The following is a 23425-nucleotide window of genomic DNA, read 5'->3' on the forward strand; positions in this document are numbered from 1 at the left end:
GAAAAAAAGAAAAGAAAAGACAAGCAAAGTATTTATTATGCTATAATAAAATACTGATCATTCTATTCTTTCTTACATGTCAGTCTTCAAATGTGTTCTTTGAAATCCATGTTTCAGAGCAATAATATATTCTGCATTATGTTAGGAAGGTCTTTATTAAACTTCAATGCTGTTGTCAAGTGCTGTTGAGTTGGTTCCGACTCATAGCGACCCTGTATAGGGTTTCTGAGAAGCAGCTGGTTGGTTTGAACCATCTGACCTGGGGTCCTGTGCTTATCCTACAAAGCCACACCAAGACTCCAAAGTTTCAACGGTAAATACAAAATAAGATAGTTTATTTCATCAATTGTTTTAAAACTGTTTAAACTGTTTTAAAACTGGTTCATTGGCTTAATGGACCACATGAGCCTCAGTTTCCAGGAACCTAAGAACTAACGAATTCGACGGTGTCCGGCCACTACTCCCAACTGCTCTGAAAGGGATCACACTGAAAGATCCTGGCTAGAGTGCGAGAAAATGTGGAACAAAACTCAAATTTTTAAAAAAAGGCCAAGTTTACTGGTCAGGTAGAGATCTGGAAGTGAACTGACCCCTGAGCCTCAATTGTCAACCGAGCAATAGATAGATACAGGAGGGAGAAACCTAGTGAGACACACGTGCCATAGAATTTGAGATCCAAAGGGCATGATTTACCTAAGGACAAAATTCAGAAGGCTGGGGAAGGAAGGAGGAGTGTAAACAAGAGACGCAGGAAGGAAGTGGGGTAAAGTGAGGTTACACTGAGGGAATTGTAATGGACATGAAATGAAGTGTATAAATTTGTTGAATGTAAAACTGATGATTTGGTCTGCAAACCTTTACTCAATTTTTTTTTTTTTTACTTCCTAAAAGAGGAGACAACCAACCCCAGACTTTCCAAACTGCCATTTTTACTCAATAACTGATTTTGTCACCCCATACATTTTGTAATTAAAGGCTTGATACTAACCCAGCCTCAAACTGGCAATTTTTAAAGACAACTCCCAAATTTTCAGGATCTGGAACTGGATTAGTTTAAAAAAAATAAAGAAAGAAAGAAAAGAAAATCTACTTACAGAACGAGTGAAATACTGTCCATCTATTCCTCAATCAGCAGACTCATCTTATGACTTCTCATTTAGCTTTGTATATTACTGGCAGACAAAGAAAACCAGCATCCAACTAACCTGAAATGTCTGATTTGATAAATCTAATAAATGTCTTCCTATTTTAAAAAAAGTTTAAGTTAAAAAAGGTACCAGGAGTCCTGGTGTGAAGCTATGGGTTAATGCACTGGACTGCAAAGTCGGTTTGAACCACAGGTCAGCGGTTCAAGCTCATCAGCCACTTCTCAGAAACCCTATACTCTGATAGCGTAGTGGTTACAAATCAGGCTGCGAACCTCAAGGTCAGCAGTTAGAAACTACCAGCTGTTCTGCATAAGGCTTTCTGCTCCCGTAAGAATTTACAGCCTCGGAAACCCTGTACAGGGTCATTATGAGTCGGAACTGACTCTATGGTACATAACAACAACAAATGGGTCAGAACTGACTCGATGGCACTTAACAACAACAACAACAACAGTTTCCTTAACATGACTGACTAATATTAGCTTTGATAGCATAGTGGCTATGAATCAGGCTGCTAACCTCAAAGTTGGTAGTTTGAAACTACCAGCTGTTCCACAGGAGAAAGATGAGGCTTTCTGCTCCTGTAAAGATTTACAGCCTCAGAAACCCTGTGCAGGGTTGCTATGGGTCCTAACCGACTCCACGGCACATAACCACCACCAGTAGCGTAATGGTTATGAATTGGGCTGCCAATCTCAAGGTCAGCAGTTCGAAACAACCAGCGGTTCTGCAGGAGAACCATGAGGCATTCTGCTCCCGTAAAGATTTACAGCCTCGGAAACCCTGTACAGGGTTGCTATGGGTTGGAATTGACTCGACAGCATTAACAACAACATGGATTGAATTGTGCCTTCATACACATACAGGTTGAATAAGTATGGTGAAAGAATACAACTCTGGTACACACTTTTCCTAATTTTAAACCATTCGATATTCCATTGTTCTGTTCAAAGCCTTCATTTTGCTCAAATCAACCATCAGCACTCACAGTAGCAGCAGTCAAGAATTCAAACGTCGTATTGTACTAGGCAAATCTGCTGCACAAGACCTCTTTAAAGTGTTCAGGAGTAAAGCTGTCAGTGTGAGAACTAAGATGCGCCTGACCCAAGTCATGTTTTTTCAATAGCCTCATATGCATGTGAAATTTGGACAGTGAATAAGGTAGACCGTAGGAGAATGATGCATTTGAATTATGGTGTTGGAGGAGAATATTAAAAGCACAATGGACTTCCAAAAGAACAAATCTCTGTTGGAAGAAGTACAGCCAGAATGGTCCCTGGAAGCCAGGATGACCAATCTTCATCTCTCAATACTTTGGACATATTATCAGGAGGGACCAGTCACTGGAGAAAGACATCGTGTTTGATTAATAATAGGGGGATTGGAGAAAAAGAGGAAGATCACCAATGTGATGGATTGGCAAAAGCAGTAAGTTCAAATGTAGCAACAATTCTGAGGTTGGCACAGGATCGGGGGGTGTTTTGTTCGGTTATGCATAGGGTCACTATCAGTGGGTACCGACTCATGTCCCCTAACAACAAAATAAATGTGTGTGCTTCAGCTTTTGGGGGTAGACGACAAGATGCTGCTCTGCTTTCTCTTTTCTGTCAGTATATTCATTAATAGAGCATATTAATCTCTTTCTTGCTAATTTCTCTCTTATGCCTTTAAAAACTAATGGACAGTATTTGTGCTATACTTGGCTTTTTTTTTTTTTTTTTATGTTTTAAGTCCATTCACAATGGTCATTTATTCTAACTGAAGTCAAAGGATTCAACTTGGATCTATTCTACTTTTACAGGCATCTGTTCTCTTGAAATAAACACCCTCTCTTAACATGTCTATATTCTGTATTTTCAGTTTGAAGCTTATGCCAGAAACTACAAGAGAAATGATCTAAGAAAATCAATTAACCTTAGCACCTTCTAGTAGTGAGTATGACCCATCCCTAGTACTAATAAATAAATGATCACCTCTAAATGATCCTGTGGAATCCTGGTATTGCACTGTAGGATAAGTATTGGACCTCATTGTTGGTTTGAACCTCAAGGTCGGTGGTTCAAACTGACCAGTTGCTCCTCAGAAACTTTATCCAGGGTTGCTACGAGTCAGAACTCACTTGACAGCACTTAACAACAATAACAACAACACATTCTTTTTAGCCACAACAAAAGACACACAATATCCACAAAAGTGAACTCAAAGCTCTCAACACTTGTGAAGATGGCCTAGAACAGAGCGATGCTTCATTCAGTTCTAACGGAAGTAGCTAAGAATCAGAGCTGACTCGATGCCAAGCTACAGCAAAAGCGAACATTTTACCTTCAGAACATGTTTTACTGCTGTTGAGTCATTTGATTTCAAAAGACCAGTCACATTTTTAGCCAGTTCCTCATGTATGGTTCTCTCCTTGTATGTCCTGGTTTTGAACACGAACTGAAGGAAATCCAAAATGTTAATAAAGTTAGATGCTTATTTTCTAAAAGCTTCAAAAACAAAACAAAATGGCACACTAATAATACATCTCTCAAAGTTACCTGCTCATTCCAGATTTTGCCATGAACTAAATGAAGGCCCAATGATAAGATTAGGACAGACCTGCTCCTACTTAGCACTTCGTACAGGTAGGACATTGCTCACCTAAGCTCTCCTTGAAGCTCTTATCAGAGACATGGAGAGACAGAGTCAGAGAGCAATTCAGCAGGTTCAAGGAAACATGGAGAGCTTTGACCCACCTACTTATAGGACACATTTCCCCTTCTCCTTCCTTCCATGGGAACAGGTGGCATGGTAGCAACTCTTCATCCTGAAAGGGGTAGAGCACCCACTCAAATAGCCAAGTGGGGAAAGCGAATGCCTTCCAGAGGCCAGCAGGGAGCTCCCCAGTAAGCCCAGTGTCTACATCGCATGCTTAGAGACATTTATAAAGGGTTTCGTGAGCATTTGTCGTCAGTAAGATAACAAATGAGGCTCACTTTTTTCATCTCAAAAAAGTACATTTAATGGTTTTAGTTTTCAGTATTTTCATCATTTCTCCTTAACTTTAAGGCTATTAAGAGCAATGCATGCACATGTGTTCATTTCAAATATAATATGCTTACTCAGAAGCCTATGATTCTACTAATGAGCTCATTGCTTTCAAGGAAGGGAATCTATTCCACAGAGTCACAATTCAGACCTCAAAGTAATGAAGAGTGAAGGCAGGCAAGAAACTGGCTCACCGCAGACAGAGATTTCATTTAGATCTAGCACCAGATCTTTGATTGTTACAGTGCAGTGGATCCCAACTTCTCCAAAAGCATCCCAGAGAAGAACAAAGTTAATAGACACATGAAAGTAACCCAAATCAAGGAGTGATGTGATGTCCCCCAATTATGAGAATAACTCATTGCCATCTGTCTAGTCCTATGCACAGCTATTCAACTTAGGGGCATTGTAACTACTTCTGCAATATTTTTATTTCTAAAGTTTGACTAGTATGTGTCAGAGTCACAGATCACTGTACATCATGGCAGAATTACATTGACTTTAGACACACATGTTTAAAACATATATGTGTGCATTTCGGATACTGCTGATGGGGTGAGTTAGCAGCATTTAGCATCACTGAACTTGAAATGGTGTTTAGTTTACTTCTGAATAAATATCAATTATACTGAGCATCACATATTTCAAGGATATGAAAACATGTATTTCCAGTTCATCTATTTTCATTATACTTCTAGGTGGGTGAAGGGGCTTCATATCTATTTATATGCTGAAAAAATTGTTCCCATCTTGGCTGAATAAATCAGACTTGGCCAAGGTCAGGTTGTCCAACATGTACCACAACAGGAGCCCAATCAGAGAATACTAGTCAAATCACAGGATCCAACTGGCTCGTTCCATCTAAGTCACAGATAAGAACACTGAGGTCCAAAGAGGCAGATGGCTCAAGTTAACTCTGTGACTTTGGCTTAGCCTCTCATCCCCTACTTTCTAGAGTAGTACTCTTTGTAGAGTAAAGTACTAGCTGACTATTGGGTTATAATTATTTCAGATATACCTGTATCAAAATATATTTTAAGATACCCTTAGGAATTATTATAAACTTGAAATAAATTCCACAAAGGTAAAGTTCTTGTGGAATTTGTAAAGTTTGTACCACTCTTGTAAAGTGGTACAGTGGGTTAAGCATTGGACTACCAGCAGAAAGACTGGGTGGTTAGAGCCCACCAACTGCTCCATGGGAGAAAGAAGAGACAGTCTGCTTCAGCAGAGATTTCCAGCCCTGGGCACTATGGTGTGATCCCTTTCTACAGCTCCTACAGGTCTCTATGAGTTGGAATCCACTCGGTGACAGTGAGTTTGATTTGGGGGGATTTTTATATTAACAAAACAATGAAATGGTCTTATTAAGATTTAAATAATATATCTTGATTTATAAATATATAAATAATGAAAAATAAATCTACTAGGATGTATTTGGAGTCCTAGTGTGGCATTGTGGGTTAATGTGCTGGATAGCAAAGCCAGTCTGAACCACAAGGTCTGTAATTAGAGTTCACTAGTTGCTCCTTGGAAATCCTATACAGGGTCGCTATGGGTCAGAAGTGACTTGACGGCACTTAACAACAACAACAAGAAGGATGATTTCCAATATGCCTCATCATGAGCGTCACAGGTAAAAGAGTCTGAGAGTCGATTTGAGGTGCTATGCTTTCTAGCCTTGGCTCTCATATAGTTGCAATACCTTAGGATTCTTAATATAACTTTTAATGATTTCACTGCAATAAAGGAAACATGCATCTGCTGAAATAGAGGTCCCGGAGTGTAAGACAGTCTAAGGAAGTCTTTTCCTTCTCGGTCACCTTTGGAGATTGAAATGGAAAGGTAATGCAGACATCAAGAGAGTCAAAAGTTCTCCAGAGGATTCTGTGAAATGACAGCCCCATCACTGCCCTGAAGTGTAAGTGACATCTTTAGTGTAGGAGGAACTGGCTTTCTGCATTAGACGCAGATGATGAATTATACAAAAAGCTCAATGACTCGGTACAATTACACCACAGCTAAATTATTGCTACGCATTTGATTAATTCTGGCACACTGGGCTATTTCAAAGGCCAGTATACACTCATACTTAGGCATTTGGGAAGACGTCCACAATTTCTGGCAAGTAGAAAATAATCTAGAAATTGCAATTAGCACTGGGAGTTTCTTATAGGTTTTTAGCAGAGAAGACCCAAATTCTTCTCTAGTAACTTTTCTAGACATCTAGAATATGTGAGACCTTCCTTTAATTTAACATTTTTAAAGAAGGCTATGTCTAAAAAGAAGATTTTATTATGCATAGAAAATAAAAATGTATGTCCTTGAAGTATTAGGAAGCGTCCCTGGGTGTTGCAAATGGTTAAGATGCTCAGTTACTAACTGAAAAGGTTGGAGGTTTGAGTTCACCCAGAAGTGCTTTGGAAGAAAAAACTGGTAATGTGCTCTGGAAAAATCAGCCATTGAAAATGTGATGGAGCACAGTTCTACTCTGACATACATGGGACCACCAGGAGTCAGGGTTACCTCATGTATCAGCAAGTCATTAAGGTCCTCTTACTTAGGCTAGGTTAGTGCTTTCCTTTGCATTCAAGAAGACAACCTTCTGGTAGAAAGTGTGATGGGCAAACATCATCCCAAGTTCACTGACAGTAATTCAGAGGCCAGCTGGCAATGAATAGAAAGATGTCTGAGTGAACACTTGACAAAAGACATTGGAAGAAGCAGTGCACGTTGATGGGATGTATGGACAAGTGGTTCATTCCAGAAGGTAAAAGGTCTTAACATACCAGAAGCAGGTACAGAAATACAGTAACTGGGAAAATGAAAGAATGCCTGAGAAAGCAATAGAGAGAGCTGAGAAAACATTCCAGAAGAATCACAGAGCATTCAACAAACCAATAGGAAAAGGATCTTCCTTAAATTCATATGGAAATTTCATTTGCTTGGAATTGTTTCTTCAAAAGGAAAACACATTGGTGTTTTCCTATTTCCTCCCGTCCCCCATGCAGTCATTTACATTTTTACACATAATTTATATATTTGCCAATTATTATGACGAGACAAAAGTTTATGTAGCTAAAGAGAATGGTAAGGGTCTCGGTGGTACAAGCAATTTGCACTCAAGTAAATCTGGGCGGTTTTAAGCCATGGAAGGAACGTCTGATGATGTGCTTCCTTAAAGAAGACAGCCAAGAGATCCTATGATCCTATAGGACAGTTCTGTCACACGAGGTGGCCATGACTCAGAGTGAACTTGAAAGCAATAGGCGGTTTTCTTTCTGTCTCGTTAAAGGGGAATGTTTAGCATTACTGTAGTGAGCACATTCAGCTTGTAACTTATTGAAGACAGGAGATGAGACGAACCACATAGCACATGGGAATATGGCCAAAGTCCAAAATGGCTATTTCATACCTTTATGTATGACTGGACCGAATGGTCTAGCTGTTCTTCATGGCACTTGGCCACAATGTCGGTCAGAACCCTGGAAAAGCAAAATTGTTTAGTGGTCTTTCACGAGGAGACAGAAAAATACCTGTGTAGTTTGTCAGTAGAGTGTTTAGGAAACAAGGGAATTAGCAATAGGATGGAAAGAAGGCAAGGAAAGAGGGAGGGAGGGAGAGAGGGGGGAAGGAAGAAAAGAAAGGAAGAAAGAGCGAGTCAATCAATCAATGAGTTTCAACTCCCCCACCTCCGCACAGGAGTCCTGGTGTGGCATTGTAGGATAAGCGGTGGGCAGCTAACCAAAGGTTGGTGGTTCAAACCCATCAATCATTTCTTGGAAACCCTATACAGGGTCTCTATGAGTCTGCCTCTAGTGACTCAACAGTACTTAGCAATAGTAACCTCCATACAGGGCATATAATAACCTCCATACAGGGCATATAATAACCTCCATACAGGGCATATAATAACCGCCATTCAGGGCATATAATAACCTCCATTCAGGGCATATAATAACCTCCATTCAGGGCATATAATAACCTCCATACAGGGCATATAATAACCTCCATACAGGGCATATAATAACCGCCATTCAGGGCATATAATAACCTCCATACAGGGCATATAATAACCTCCACACAGGGCATGTACTAACTATTACCCACATAAACTTTAAACCTCCAAGCACTAAGGCTATGACTGCAATGTTGTTGTTGCTGTTCTTGTTAAGTGCTGTCGACTCAGTTCCAACTCATAGAGACCTTGTATAGGGTGTTCGAAGAGTGGCTGATGGGTTTGCTGTAGTGTTTATCCTACAGTGCTACGTCAGGACTCCAGGGCTGAGAGAAACCATTTTAAATATGTGCCTGAGTTCCAGGTGCATATTGTGGTATTTGGGCTTGCTGACACTGTCTTTTAGAAAAAGGATCAGTGTTAGTTACTTGTTAAAAACTTAAGCCTCTTCACCTCTGGTTAATGATCATATACTATTTTAAAGGGGCCTGTCTTCTTACGTATGGTTTTCCAAAGCAACCTAGATATGTTTTTGGAGATAACAGTAGATGAAGATGCAGTCTTCCCCTTTTCATAGGATTAGTACATCTAGGAGCAGAATTTACACAGGCTAATTTGTCTCAATGGTACTGTCAGTTGCTCCATGGATGTGGTGCTGAGGATTACCTCAGAAGTTCAGTAGATCTATTAGCGAAAACAGAGGAAGTCCCCAATGAGATGGACTGCCACAGTGATAGTGCCAACGGGCTCAAACCTAACAACAATGATGGGGATGGCACAGGACTAGGCGGTGTTTCGCTCTCTTATGCAAAGGGTCACTGTGAGTTGGAACAGACTCGAAGATACCTCGTATCAACAGGCACAGCAGCTGAACAGTTTGGGTCTTACCAATTGGACACACATATTGCTGCTGAAAGGGCCATCAATTGAAGGAACAACTGGGAAGGTTTTAACATGGGTTCCAGTGCTGTTTGGTGGAGGGGACTTTAGAAATTCCTTAACTTCCTAGCACTTTATAGACTTTGTTTTAAAAACTAGCTTAAAACTCTGATTCTGAAAGAGGGAAATAATATATCTGTGAGTTAAGAAAGTACTGGGGAGCTTTTCAATGCCAACAGCAATGTTCTATGTTTTGTTTTAATTTTATTTTCTAGACTGTTAGGATTAATGTTTTTAAAAAATATGGAATATATGACTCCATAATTAATTCAGAATGGTACTCTGTAAAGAGGAAACTGTATTTTACAAAGTCACCAGCCAGATTATTAAAAATCGAACATTCCATTTTTAAGAAGTTCTGTTTTTGTTGCTTTGAGTGCTGTCAAGTCAGTTTAGACTCCTAGCGACCCTGCAGAAGGTTCCTGAGGAGAGGCTTGTGAGTCTGAACTGCCAACAAGCGGTTCAAACCCACCTTATGATCAAGTGCTCATCCTACAGTGTCATACCACAACGCCACAACAATTCTGTAGGGAATAGAAAATGGCATAGCCACTTGGGAAAATAATTTGCTGATTTTCTTTTTGAAAAAACTAAACATAGAATACCATAGGATCCAAAAAATGCCTGTTGTTGTTGCTAAGTGCTGTTGAGTTGGCTCCAACCCATAGCGACCCTGTACCAGGTTTCTGAGGCTGTAAATCTTTACGGGAGCAGCAAACCTCATCTTTCTCCCACGGAGCAGCTGGTAGTTTTGAACTGCTGACCTTAAGGTTCGCAGCCCAATTTGTAACCACTACACTACCAGAGCTCCTTAAACCTGGGCTTTTATTCCAGATAAGTAAAAATTTAGGGTCATACAAAAACCTGGATGCAAATATGTATAGTAATTTATTCATAATAGCCAGAACTGCAGGTTCTTTAAAACGCGAATGATTATTAAACAAAGTGTCATCCAGCAATACTACTTATCAATAAAAAGGAAGGAACTGTTCACATATGCAGAGTCCTTATGTGGCACAGTAGGATAAGCACTGGACCTAAAGCTCATTTAAACCCCAAAGTCAGTGGTTCAAACTCACCAGCCACTCCTTGGAAACCTTATACAGGATCGCTATGAATCGGAAACAACTGATTTGCACTGAACAACAACACTGATATGCACAACAACCTGGATTAATCTCCAAAGAATTAGGCTGAGAGGGAAAAGGCAATCCTAAAAGATAACATTACTATAGTATTCCACTTTCATAACATCTTGAAATAACAAAGTGATAGATATTAGAGAACAAATTGATAGTTGCCAGGGACTAGAGAGGGAGGACAGGAGAGGAGGGGTCAGAGGGCAGTGGTGAGGTCATAAAGGGGTGATGAGGATCCTTCCTGTGATGAGGATGCTCAGAGGACGTCAATGTGCTGGTCCTGCTAGCACTAGAGTGAAATAGGTAAAGGGTATTTGTGATTTCTCTCTATCATTTCTCACAGATGCATATGGATCGATGACGATCTCAAAATAAAAATATGATTTAAAACACCAAGCGATGGGGGTGGGGGAAGGAACTAGACAAAAACGTCTAAAACTTTAATGACAGTCATTGATAACTATACGGTAAGGACTGAAGAGTGAAGAAATACCTAAATTTAAGACGTGCATTAAAACAACACACAGGTACACATCACTGGGGACGCCTGGAATGGCACTGGAGGATGAGAACTGGACTGTAAATCTCAAGGTCGGCAGTTCAAACCCACCAGCTGCTCCTCAGAAACCCTAGACAGGGTCACTATAAACCGATGGCAACAACACCATACAGCACTGGAGTCCTGTGGGGGGCTGTAGGGTACACTGGATCGCAAGGTCTCTTTGAACCACAAGCCTGGTTTAAACCCACCAGCCGCTCCTCAGAAACCCTATACAGGGTCACTATGAGCAGAAATGGACTTAACAGCACTTAAAAACAACACATCATTGGGAGTGAGTGGCTCCAGAGGATAAGCACAAAACTGTGAACCACAGGTCGGTGGTTCAAGTCCACAGTTGCTCTGAAGGAGAAAGATGAGGCTTTCTGCTCCTATAAAGATATTTTTAAAAGTCTTGGAAGCCCTATACAGGGTTGGCACGAGTTGGAACCAACTCGACAGCACTTAACAACAATACACCATTAAATTCTTTGTTGCTAAGCTATTAAGTGCCATTGAGACAGTTCAAAGTTATAGTTACCCTGCAAATTGTTTCCAAGGAGCATCTGGTGGGTTTGAACTGCTGACCTTGTGGTTTGCAGTCTAGTGCTTTTCCTACAGTGCTACACAATGTTTTGCATAAAAACAGATTATAAAACTCCTTTTCTTAATGCCATAGTGTGGATACCTGGTCACGGGTGTACTTATTTCATCTTCCTCATTCTCTACCAGGACCTTGAAGAGCTGATTCAAGATTATCGGCAGAAAACTCATGATTGCATGAATCTTTTCCACATTCAGTAAATTCTGAAGTAAATTGGCAGGAAGAAAAAAAAAAAAAAGAAACAACGAACATTGGTAAGCTATAAAGCCTGTTCTGCTGGCGTTTTTCAGAATGCGAACATGACTATTAAACAAACTAATACAAACATAGTTGCCATCAAGTTGTTTCCAACTTGCAGCAAGCCCGTGCATATCAGAGCAGTCTGTATCCCACAGGGTTTTCAATGACTGATTTCTCAGACCCACATTTCCATGGTTTCTTTTTCAAGGCACTTCTGGGTGGATTTGGACTGTCAACCTTTTGGTCAGCAGTCGAGTATGTTAACTGTTCACACCTCCAGACACTCCTTGAATACTGCTGCTCCTCAGAAACCCTGTACAGGGTCACTCTGAGTTGGAACTGATTCAACAGACTTAGCAACAACTGCCTTGGAGACCAGAGAAACGATGTACATGACATATTACCTTACAAGAGCGGATGAAATTTGAGGTAGGGGACTGAGACAGATCTTTCTCTCTTTTTTGGCACTGTTTAAAAAATGCGTTCACATGTGGATCCTAAAACATACAAAAAAAGAAAAAAAAATTCTAATGACACAGGAACACGGCTAGAAAGTAATCATGGTAACAATATATGAGCATTTCTGTCTCGATTTGGAAAAACCCTCAGAGTTAGACAGACGCTTTCTTTTCCACTAGATAGTGTGTGTATTGCAGGGTCAACCAGAACTAACAAGCTGATATTCCTCCTATTCAATGTCCACAGGTTTTATTTTCCTTCTCAGCCACACGACAGACTTTCCATCACCTGTTTTTGAGACCTCTGTTAAATGATTAGTGTCATCGTGTGGATGGATATAGGAGACACCTTATGATTCTGTGTGCTGGAGAAGATGCTAAATTTATGGAAGCGGGGTGGTTGTCTGTACTCACCTGTGTGTTCACGGTTGACACAACAAATGTTGATACTTTGAAAAGTGGTTTGCCACCATCAACCCATTTAATGTCACCCATACCGTGCTGCAAAAAGAGAGTTTGTAACTGTTAACATGGCAGCTGTAAATAAAATAAACAGGTTGCTTAGTTTATGTTAATTTTCCATCCCAATCCATTAGGTTACAGTACCATGGAAGTGGAAAACATGAGGGGGCTTCAAAGAGGTGGTGGAAAAATTCCATTATCTTTTCGTTTATTTTTCCATGAACTCTTTGAAGCTCTCTCATAAGAGATACAAAAATTTGGTCTCACTGGTAAATGAGAACAATGTAATTTCAGACAGCCATTTTTAACAGACCATTTCCAAGGACCAGTAATTAAAGACTGGGAAGACTGTAGGCACGCTTGATTCATAACCACATCAGGCACGCAGACTATGATCTCCATGCTAGTTTAAATAGCAAAAAGAAAATAACTTCCTGCCATCTGTTTCTCTTGTTAGCTGCTGTGGAGTTGATTTTTACTTATAAGACCTCGTTGTTGTTATGAGGGGTTGTGGAGTTAATCTCAACTCACAGCAATCCCACACGACAGAGCAGAATGGCCCCACAAGGTTTCCTAGGCTGTCATTTTTGTGGGAGCAGATCACTAGGTCTTTTCTCCCTCAGAGCCCTTAGGTGGATTTGAACTGTTAACCTTTCAGTTCATCAGCAGTTGAGTGCTGGACTGCTGCCTCACCGCTGCCTCACCCATATTGTCTAATACTTCACAATTTGACTCAGCAGCAGGCTGTATTGGTGCAGACTTAGTTTTACAGTAAGAAATTAAATTTAATCACTGTAACTTGCTGGTCTAAAGTTGCAGCTAACACATGCTAACATGTGTGCTGTAAATATCATTGATCCAGTGATACATTAGCTTATGTATTTTCTTTTTCTTAAATTCTACATTATTTCAATACCTTTCCACTTGCAGAATCTTGAAAGCTTAAGTAATTAGGAGGCAGACTTGTTGCTACTGGGATGTTATACTCTTGAGAGGCTATCTGATCATGCTTCTTCAGAGGAATCCAAGCATATCCGACTGCAAGGGAACAGAAAGAAGAGGAAACTTCTGATTACCAGCTTCCATGATGAGGCATGAAAATAAAGTTATCTATTGCTGATGAGTGCTAAACTTCACAAAAATGTTCAAGAAACCAGAGTGTTTAAAATTACTCTCCCAATCAAATCATACTGATGACCAGCAAAGGTAGCGCAAATTCCTTCCTGCCAGTACCTGATGTTTCCAGAGCCTCCTTCTTTTTGGTGTTAGCTTTTGTGTTTATGTCACAGGTGATGTGATAAAAAGAAAACAAAATATGGTGTTGCTCGTGGATTTGTGTTGGAAGCTCAATTTTCACCTGCAATTAAAGAGATAATAGTGAATTCCGACGTGAACCATTTGCCCAGGATCAGGACAGGACAGAGCATGGGAGTCTTGGCCTTTTGAACAAACACTCAGTGGAAATCTCACGACTGATGTCTCCCAATGATGCGTCCAAAGTATGTGAAACCAAGTGTCGCTGACCCTACTTCTAAGGAACATTCAAATGTTCCATATTTGTTACCTTTGTGTTCCTTTAATTTGATTTAAAATGTGTAGAAAGTTGTGGTTGACAGAATAATGCTTCTCACCACCACCACCCCTGCCAAAAAAGATGTCTATATCCAAATCCCCAAACATATAACTTTGTTACCTCCCATGGTAAAAGGGATTGTAGGTCTGATTAAATTAAAGGTCTTGCGATGGGGAGATTATTCTGGATTATCTGGGTGGGCAAAGTGTAATCACACTTTTTTTTTTCTTATATGAAGGAGGCAGGAGGCTTCCAAGTCAGAGGAGATATAAAGAAGATGGAAGCTAAAGAGATGCAATTTCTAGGAGGGGGTCATAAGTCAAAGAATGTGGGTGATCTCTAAAAAGCGAGCATGGCAAGGAAATGGATTTTCCCCTAGAGCTTCCAGAAACCATTCAAACCTGGTGACCCCTTGATTTTAGTCCAGTGAGATTCCTTCATACTTTTCACCTCCAAAACTGTAAGATGAACTACATGTGTGCTGTTTTAACTCACTATGCATGTGGTAGCGTATTATAGCACCAATAGAGAACTCATACAAAAAGTGTGACATTTTTCATTCTAGCCTTCATGTCAGGAAGACCCATGTTGTCCAATACGTTACAATTTGACTCAGCAGCACACTGTATTGGTGCAGACTTAGCTTTATAGTTAGAAATTAAATTTAAGCACTGTAACTTGCTGGTCTGGAGTTGCAGATAACACATGCTAACATGTATGCAGTAAACATCATTGATCCAGTGATTTAAAAAAAATATATGAAATATAGCATCAATGAAGGAGCCCTGGTTAGTGTAGTGGATTAACAGCAAGGCTGCTAACTGCAGGATAGTTAGTAGTTAGAATCTACCAGTCACTCTGTGGGAGAAAGATGAGACTTTCTGCTTCTCTAAAGATATACTGCCTCTGAACGTATATAGAGTCAGTAGTCCGAACCGACTCAGTGGTACACAACCACCTCCACAACCACCAGAGAATAATGATGACGTTTCAGGCTGTGCAGTCCCATGACCTAGGTATGAGTCCGGGTTGCCCTTTGTTAGTGTCCTTGGAAAAGTTGTTTGATTTCTCTGAGGCTCAGTTTCCTCCCCATTAAACAGGAAGGTAATAATAGTAGTTAACTCTGAGAACTTCAGTGGAGATTAAGTGAGACGTGTGTGAATGGTGCGTAAGATGGTACCTGGTTTCAAAATCAACAAGAGAGTCTTGGAAGTTCTCCAGGACAGGCCTGGATCCCACATCTATTTATCTGTGGTTCAGGCATAGCTAGTCTCATACAAGTCGTATCCAATGGTGATGGTACATACATACGCCAGTTCTTTGTTCTTTGTGAGATGCTGCTACTGATAGGTGAAAGTGGTGTAACACATTTTATATTATACTGACTAGTGAAGCGGAAGGAAAAATGGGTCTCACTTGAAAAACATGATCTAACAGAAGCATTTACATTTGTAAAGGTCACTCCTATGCCGAAGTACACAAAGCTACAATCTATTCCTACAGAAACTATCCGCTAAAAGCATTCATAAATGCAGGCTAAATAAACACCTGCCAAGGCATGTCCTCAGTCTGAAGTGTGATACCCACCCATACTCTGACCCACTTGCCCACCTTTCTAGGAGCTGCCGGTGTCAGCGGGGCCTCGGCCCATCCTTACCTCATCAGAGAAATCTGGATTCTGAGAATGGTGCAGAACTGCTGTGTAGGCGGCTGAGGTGAAGAGGGGCCCTCCAGGTTTTCCATAAATACACTGTTATAAAAAGTTACCAGATGAACAGTTGTGAAACTTTTATTTTCACTGAGTAGAAAAAGGTTACAAAACTTTACTTCTACTCTGTGGCAAAAGCAAATTTGGTGATAACTTACTCGATTTGTTTGCTATTGTTGTTAAATACTGTGGAGTTGGTTCTGACTCATAGCGACCCTGCACGGGGTTTCCGAGGCTGTAATTCTTTACGGGATCAGAAAGCCTCATCTTTCTCCCATGTAACTGCTGACCTTGAGGTTGGTAGCCTGACTCATAACCACTACTTAACGACGTTCAATTAACCTTGAACTTCTTAGGCCAACGATTTCATATTTGAAGAAGTCTTGGAGAAACAGTGGCTAAACACTTGGTTGTTAACACTAAGTTCTGTGGTTCCAACCCCCAGCGGTTCTTCAGGAGAAAGAGCGGCAGTAAATTTCAATAAAGATTTACAGCCTTGGAAACCCCATGGACCAATTAGACTTTGTCCAAATGGGTTGCTATGAGTTGAAATTGACTCAGTGACAATAGGTTTTTTTTTTAGGTTTTATTTTGTTTTAAATCCATTAAACAATGAGATGTTAGGTTAAAAACAACTTGAAAATGTTCTAATTCATCAATTAGATATTACTTAAAGGCTGAAGGCCTGAATCAATCCGTCATCTGGTTGTTGACTTTTGTTATAGAGTTGACATCTGACTTGTGGGGACCCCCTGCACAATGGAATAAAATCCTGTTTGGTTCTGTCTCATCTCCATAAGCGGTTGTGGATCAGATTGGTGGGATCCAGGGGTTTTTCAGTGGCTCACTTTTGGCCAGGTTAATCTTCTTAATCTGTGTTAAGTCTGGAAGTTCCACTAAACCGTGCTCAGCATCAGAGCACCATCAACGTTTCCACTGACAGATGGATAGTCGACATAAACGAAGTGAATTGGTTGGGAATTGAACATTCTTCTTTTGTATGGGAGGTAAGGATTCTGCCAGTGAACCAATGGCTTTTGATTACCAGGAAATAAGGAATAAATTGTTCCAGATTCTGCAGGGGCTCACTGAATTAGGCTTTGATTGTTTATTTGTTAGGTGCTATCAAGTCGGTACCAAATCATAGATCCCCTATGAACAACAGAACGAAACACTGTCCGTCCTGCACCAACCTGACAATCATTGCTATGTGCAAGCCCATTGTTGATGTCACTGTTGCCAATCTATCTCATTGGGATCTTCCTCTTTTTCTCTGACTCTTCACTTTACCAAATAAGATACCCTTCTCCAGGGATGGGTCCCTCCTGATAATGTGTTTGAAATATGAGAGGTGAAATCTGGCCATCCTGGCTTCTAAGAAGCATTATGGCTGTATTTATTTTAACACAGATCGGTTTGTTCTTTGGCAGTACACGTTACTTTTAATATTCTCTTCCAATACCATAACTCTAATGTATCAATTCTTCTACAGTCTTCCTTACTCACTGTCCAACTTTTGTGTGCATATGAGGTTATTGAAAATACCATGGCTTGGGTCAGGTGCACCTTAGTCCTCAAACTGACATCTTTGCTCTTCAACACTTTAAAAAGGTCTTGTGCAGCAGATTTGCCTAATGCACCATGTTGTTTGATTTCTTGACTGCTGCATCCATTAGTGTTGATGGTTAAGCTGTGAAAAATGAAGTCTTTGACAACTTCAATCTTTTCTTTATTTATATGAATGCTATTTATTGATCCAGTGGTAAGGATTACTGTTTTCTTTACACTGAGGTGCAACCCATAATGAAGGCTGTGGTCTTTGATCTTCATCAGTAAGTACTTCGAATCTTTCAGTGTTCTGTTTTTCTTTTTGTACAACTGCCTCTTAATCTATGTACAGGCTCCTCATGAGCACAATTAAGTGTTCCATAGTACTCATTATCTGCAATGTTATCTATAGCTTTTCATGATCCACACAATCAAAAGTCTTTCCATAGTCAATAAAGCACAGGTAAACATCTTTAAGGTATTCTCTGCTATCAGCCAAGATCCATTTGACATCAGCAATGAAATCCCTTGTTTCACGTCCTTTTCTGGATCCAGCTTGAACCTCTGGAAGCTCTCTTTCAAAGTATGGTTGCAGCTGTTTTTGCAATATCTTTAGAAAATTTTACTTGCATAAACTATCAATGATACTGTCCCAATGATTTCCACATTCTGTTGGGTCACCTCTCTTTGGAATGGGCACAGATACGGATCTCTTTTGGTCAACGGATCAGGTAGCTGTCTTCCAGTTTTCTTGGCATAGATGAGGGAGGGCCTCCTGTGCTCCATGAATTTGTTGAATGATTTCAATTTATATTCCATCAATTCCTGGTGCCTTGTTCTTTGTCAATGCCTTCAATGCTGTTGGACTTCCTCCTTCATTATCATTGGTTATTGATCATATGCTACCTCATGAAATGGTCTCTCCTTATTCCTAGTCTGTTTTTTTTCTGGAAGCTCAACTGAGACCTGTCCACCATGGCTGCCCCTGGTGATGATTGATACACCAATGGCATAGCTTTCAGAATCACAGCACTTCGTAAGTCACCATTCTATGACAAACCGACAGATGAGTATTGGGAATTGGGCTTTACTCTAATGCTTAAGGTGGTTACTCCTGAGATTCTGTAGGGCTTGGACCCCAATCCCTAATAAGCTGGCCTCCAACCAGGAACTCTGAGCTGACACAACAGGGTAGTGTCTAGGCCCCCCACCCCCCACTATATCGTGATTGTATCCCAGCCCCTAATCAGGCCAGAGGATGTGAAATAATGCACCTCTCATCATGCAGCCTCAAAGGGTTGAGGGTACCCCACTAGAGTCAGGCATCTGGGCCTGCTGTGTCTCTCTGCAAATGTTTAACTGCAATGAAAACCAGGAACCCACACATCTGCCTCATTCTGCCCTCCTAGAATGTTCCCCATAATCCCTTGCTCTAGCAGGAATTGCTGTCAGTCAAAATGTAATTTGCTTGAGAGTTGCATGACTCTTTCTCTTATGATGCTGATGCTATGTCTACTTGGCATCTAAAGATGCTGAAAGTGGCTGAGGACCAATTTAAAGAATTCTTCCTCTTTACTTTCCATGATTCATTAGACCATTTTAAAATTAAGTGCTGTTCTACCAAATAATACAAAAAACTTCTTGACCCTAAAATGAGAGTACACAACAGAGAGCAGACAGAGTGCTATGAGAAAGGGAACTTAGATAATATTAGATGGTAACAAGTCAGAACATGTGCGGGACTATTTCCTCTCTTCACCCAAACTGGGAAGACCAGGCCATGGGACTGATAAGAATTTCTCCCTTGTATTTTTGTAGGTGACTTTATGTTGCCTCAAGCTCCTAAAATAAAAACAGTTATTTATTAAATATAAACTCTAAAAATTGCCATCCAGTTTTATAGGTTGTTGTTGTTGTTAGGTGCCATCGAGTTGGTACCGACCCATAGCGACCTTATGCGCAGCAGAACAAAACACTGCCCGATCCTGGGCCAACTTCACTACTGTTGCCATGCTTGAGCCCATTGATGCTGCCACTTTGCAACTCCATCTGCCTGGGGGTCTTCCTCTTTTTCTCTGACCCTCCACCCTATCAAATATGATATTGTTCTCCAGAGACTAGTTCCTCTTGACAATATGTTCAAAGTATGAGAAACGAAGCTTGGCCATCCTGGCCTCCAAGGAACACTCCAGCTGCACTTCTTTCAACACAGATCTATTGGTTCTTTTGGCAGTCCATGGCACTTTCAGTATTCTCCTCCAACACCACAACTCAAAGGCATCAATTTTTCCACAATCTTCCTTATTCACTGTCCAGCTCTCACATCCATATGAGGTTATTGAAAATACCATGGCTTGGGTCAGGTGCACCTTAGTCCTTAAGCTGACATCTCTGCTCTTCAACACTTTAAAAAGTTCCTGTGCAGCAGATTTGCCCTATGCAATACGTCGTCTGGTCTCCTGACTACTGCTTCCACGAGTGCTGATAGTTGATCCAAAAAGAATGAAGTCCTTGACAACTTCAATCTTTTCTCTGTTGATAAGAATGTTTTTTATTGGTCCAGTACTGAGGATTTTTGTTTTCTTTGCATTAAGATACAATCCATACCAAAGGCTGTGCTCTTTGGTCTTCATCAGTAAATATTTTAAGTCCTCTTCACTTTCTGAAAGCAAGGTTGTATCATCTGCATATCGCAGGTTGTTAATGAGTCTTCCTCCAATCCTGATGCCATGTTTTTCTTCCTATAACCCAGCTTCTCAGATGATTTGCTCAGTATACAGGTTGAATAAGTATGGTGAAAGAATACAACCCTGTCACACACCATTCTTCATTTAAAACCATTCAGTGTTCCCATATTCTGTTCAAACAACTGCCTCTTGGTCCATGTACAGATTCCTCATGAGCACAATTAAGTGTTCGGGAATACTCATACTTTGCAATGTTGTCCATAGCTTGTCATGATCCACACAATTGAAAGCCTTTGCGTAGTCAATAAAGTACAGGTAAATATCTTTCTCATATTCTCTGCTTTCAGCCAAGATCCATCAGACATCAGCAATGATATCCCTCATTCCAAGTCCTCTTCTGAATCCGGCTTGAACCTCTGGAAGTTCTCTGTCAATTTATGCTTGTAGCCATTTCTGTATTACTTTTAGTAAAACTTTACTCTCATGAGATATAAAAGAGATTGTCCAATGATTTCCACATTCCATTGGGTCACTTCTCTTTGGAATGGGCACAAATATGGATCTCTTCCATTCAGTCGGCCAGATGGTTGTCTTCCAAGTTTCTTGGCATAGATGAGTGCCGCCTGTGCTGCCTCAATTTCTTGAAAGATTTCAATTTTCATTCCATCAATTCCTGGTGCCTTGTTCTTTGCCAATTCCTTCAATGCACCTTGGACTTCTTCCTTCGGTATTATTGGTTCTTGATCATATGCTACCTTTTGAAATGGTTAAACAGCAACCATTTTCTATTGGTGCAATTTTATAGATTAAAACGGTAGAATTCATACAACCCTCCATGTTTCATTGATCTAATGAAATCATGTGATCAACAAAAGAACTGATTTTCCAAGCTGATTTACCAGTGGCTCAGGCAGTGGTAATACCATCTTCTGTAAATCTGATAATCCCTCAGGATCATTGTGTTTTCCATGAGGTCAGCAATGAGCAGCCATGTGGAAAGCGCAGATGAAGGTTACTGGGACGGGCCTTTTGAAATCAGGTGTGCTGCATTGGGAGGCAGGCTAATCAAAGAAATGGACAATGTGTTCCAGAGAGGAATCTCTGTATTTATTTCACACTGGCATGGTTTTCTTTTCTTATTCCATGAAAAGCAAGCAAAACCATGAGACTGGCATTTCTAATAGAACAAGTTAATGATGGCTATTAAATCAGGTGTACTTCAGAAAATCTAAAACAAAGGATGCAATTACTCGTCTTTCAACTGCACTGATATAAAAAGTCCTGCAGAATTGGAAGGAGACTGCAGGTCTCTTGCTGTGGCCTGGCTCACCTTTATTGGTTTGGCACCTTCTTCATCCGAGTTTTTGAATTCAATGCACACAGTTATGTTTCGTGCCTGCAATTGCAATAGGGGAAATGAAAGTTATCATTTTCTATTAAATAACATCTAAAATAAGTAGCATCTCATTAAATTTTGGGAAAAAAAGTAGAATGCCTACTATTTTCTTATGACATAATCTAGAGTTCTTAGAAAGAACAGAACAATCATGGAAGGATATCATTCTTGAGATGAAGAAAACGTTCCTTTTAGGAGGAAAAAGCATGCTATTTTCAGAGCATATTTAGAGACGAAAAGAAGTCCTATAGAACACATATACTGAAGGCTGGATTCAGAAAAGAATTTTAATATACTAGAAAATGGGCGTCCTGAAATACATCGAACATGAAACCCAACACTGCCCTTTAGCGGGTATTTTTCCAAGTGGTTTTCTATCCTGAAGCATTAGCTTATGGCTGGTGGCTGTGTGCCGTGGAGTCGGTTCCGACTCATAGTGACCCTGTACAGGGTTTCTGAGGCTGGAAATCTTTACGGGAGCAGAAAGCTTCATCTTTCTCCCACAGAAAAGCTCGTAGTCTCGAACTGTTGACTTTGCTGTTCACAGCCCAATTCGTAACCACTACGCTAATGTGGTGGAGAGAGATGCTGATCTCCTACCTTACTGAAGCATTTCTGGCTGTCATACTTGAGGTGCCTGGGGTAAATGTAAACGTGATTTTTGTAGACTCTGTAAGGACGGCAATACTTGGTGGAGTCGTGAACAAATTCTTCCACCTCCACTGTGGGTTCCAGCTGAGCCATGGCATTGAAAGGCTTGACAGGGATAAAGGACGATGTTACACAGTCTTAAGAAATCAGAAAACAGAAGTGTGTCATTCAATAGGATTCTTTTTGTAGGAAGCAATACTTAAATTTTAACATGAACCCACTCAAAATAAAACTCTATGGCTTACATTAAGTTGTTCTGAATTATTCTGGCATGGAAAATTTGTAGGAGATGGGCATGGGAGGTAATCAAGCATTATCTTTAATATCAAAACCGATGCTTCAAAAAGGAATTGAGTCTTGTGGATGGGTTTATAATGCTACTCTTTTTGTATTAAGCTTTACATAAAGGTTAATTTTAGCTAATCACACTCTGAATGATCTGAACCAGATTTTATACAAGAAGAATTAACCAGTGACTTTTGCTAAGACACTATAAATATACTGCAGCTAGGGCTATATGGCAAGACAAAACTAAGGGGTCTCATATGGGTAGTGCTACATGGATTCATAGTAACTTTCCCCTATGAAACCATTTCACAGCCTGGGCTAGAAACATACATGTGCATTACCACATATAATTTATTTCATGTTTCTCATCAGTTTTTATAACTCTTTAAAATGTAGCCTCGTAAGAACAGTATAAGAAAAAAAAGAGAGAGAGACAATAACCAATTTTTCAATCCAAATTCCCATCATTAAATCATTTGGAGGCTGAAGTTGTAGAACTGAAAGATAGCAAATCTACCTACTTCCTTTCACCCCATCTAGAATAGTCCTGCCTTCAGAAAAACAAACTGATTAGACACGTAGGCTTGGAAATCTGATGAGAGTTTTTGTTTATAAAAATCTATGATAATAGTTTTAGTATATGTCAAATGTTTTCTCATCTTCTGTAATTCTCTCAAAGAGAAAATTTTAGCTCTCTGGTTCGCTATTTTTTTCTTTCCATAGGTAATAAAAGCCACATTCTCCCCATTAGGTAAAGGAAATGGTCTAGTTTATCCTCTGCTTTTTCAAGTCAATCAATATAAAAATGATTTGGAGCCACGGTTTACATCAGAATGCTCATATTTCATATTAAAATGATTTGTGGATAAACTGTAAGAATGGAAAGCTTATGGATATGAATGGTAATCCAAATACCTTATGATACTAATCTTCTCCCCCATTTAAGGTTCATTGTTGGATAAATGCCATGGTTTGTCATTGTCTCACTGAGAAAGTCACCAAGCAGACTAGTCAGAAGTAGCAAACAACACAAACCAAAAAACCAATCTCACCATTTGAGA

The 23425-nt window shown here is 40.1% G+C and overlaps 1 protein-coding gene across 2 annotated transcripts in view; it reads right to left on the reverse strand.

Annotated features, from left to right (window-relative positions):
• DOCK10 (dedicator of cytokinesis 10) overlaps positions 1-23425 on the reverse strand; it is a 401968-nt gene that overhangs the window by 73329 nt on the left and 305214 nt on the right. For both annotated transcript variants that reach the window (XM_006861898.1, XM_006861899.1), the window contains exons 17-26: positions 22026-22213; positions 21360-21425; positions 15744-15836; positions 13747-13870; positions 13430-13551; positions 12466-12552; positions 11998-12090; positions 11438-11556; positions 7591-7660; positions 3471-3584 (exon numbers count right to left, since the gene is read on the reverse strand). In XM_006861898.1, the coding sequence (XP_006861960.1) occupies positions 3471-3584; positions 7591-7660; positions 11438-11556; positions 11998-12090; positions 12466-12552; positions 13430-13551; positions 13747-13870; positions 15744-15836; positions 21360-21425; positions 22026-22213 (1076 nt within the window). The remainder of the gene's footprint in view (positions 1-3470; positions 3585-7590; positions 7661-11437; positions 11557-11997; positions 12091-12465; positions 12553-13429; positions 13552-13746; positions 13871-15743; positions 15837-21359; positions 21426-22025; positions 22214-23425) is intronic.

Source organism: Chrysochloris asiatica, unplaced genomic scaffold, assembly GCF_000296735.1.
Source record: "Chrysochloris asiatica unplaced genomic scaffold, ChrAsi1.0 scaffold00044, whole genome shotgun sequence".
NCBI lineage: Eukaryota > Metazoa > Chordata > Mammalia > Afrosoricida > Chrysochloridae > Chrysochloris > Chrysochloris asiatica.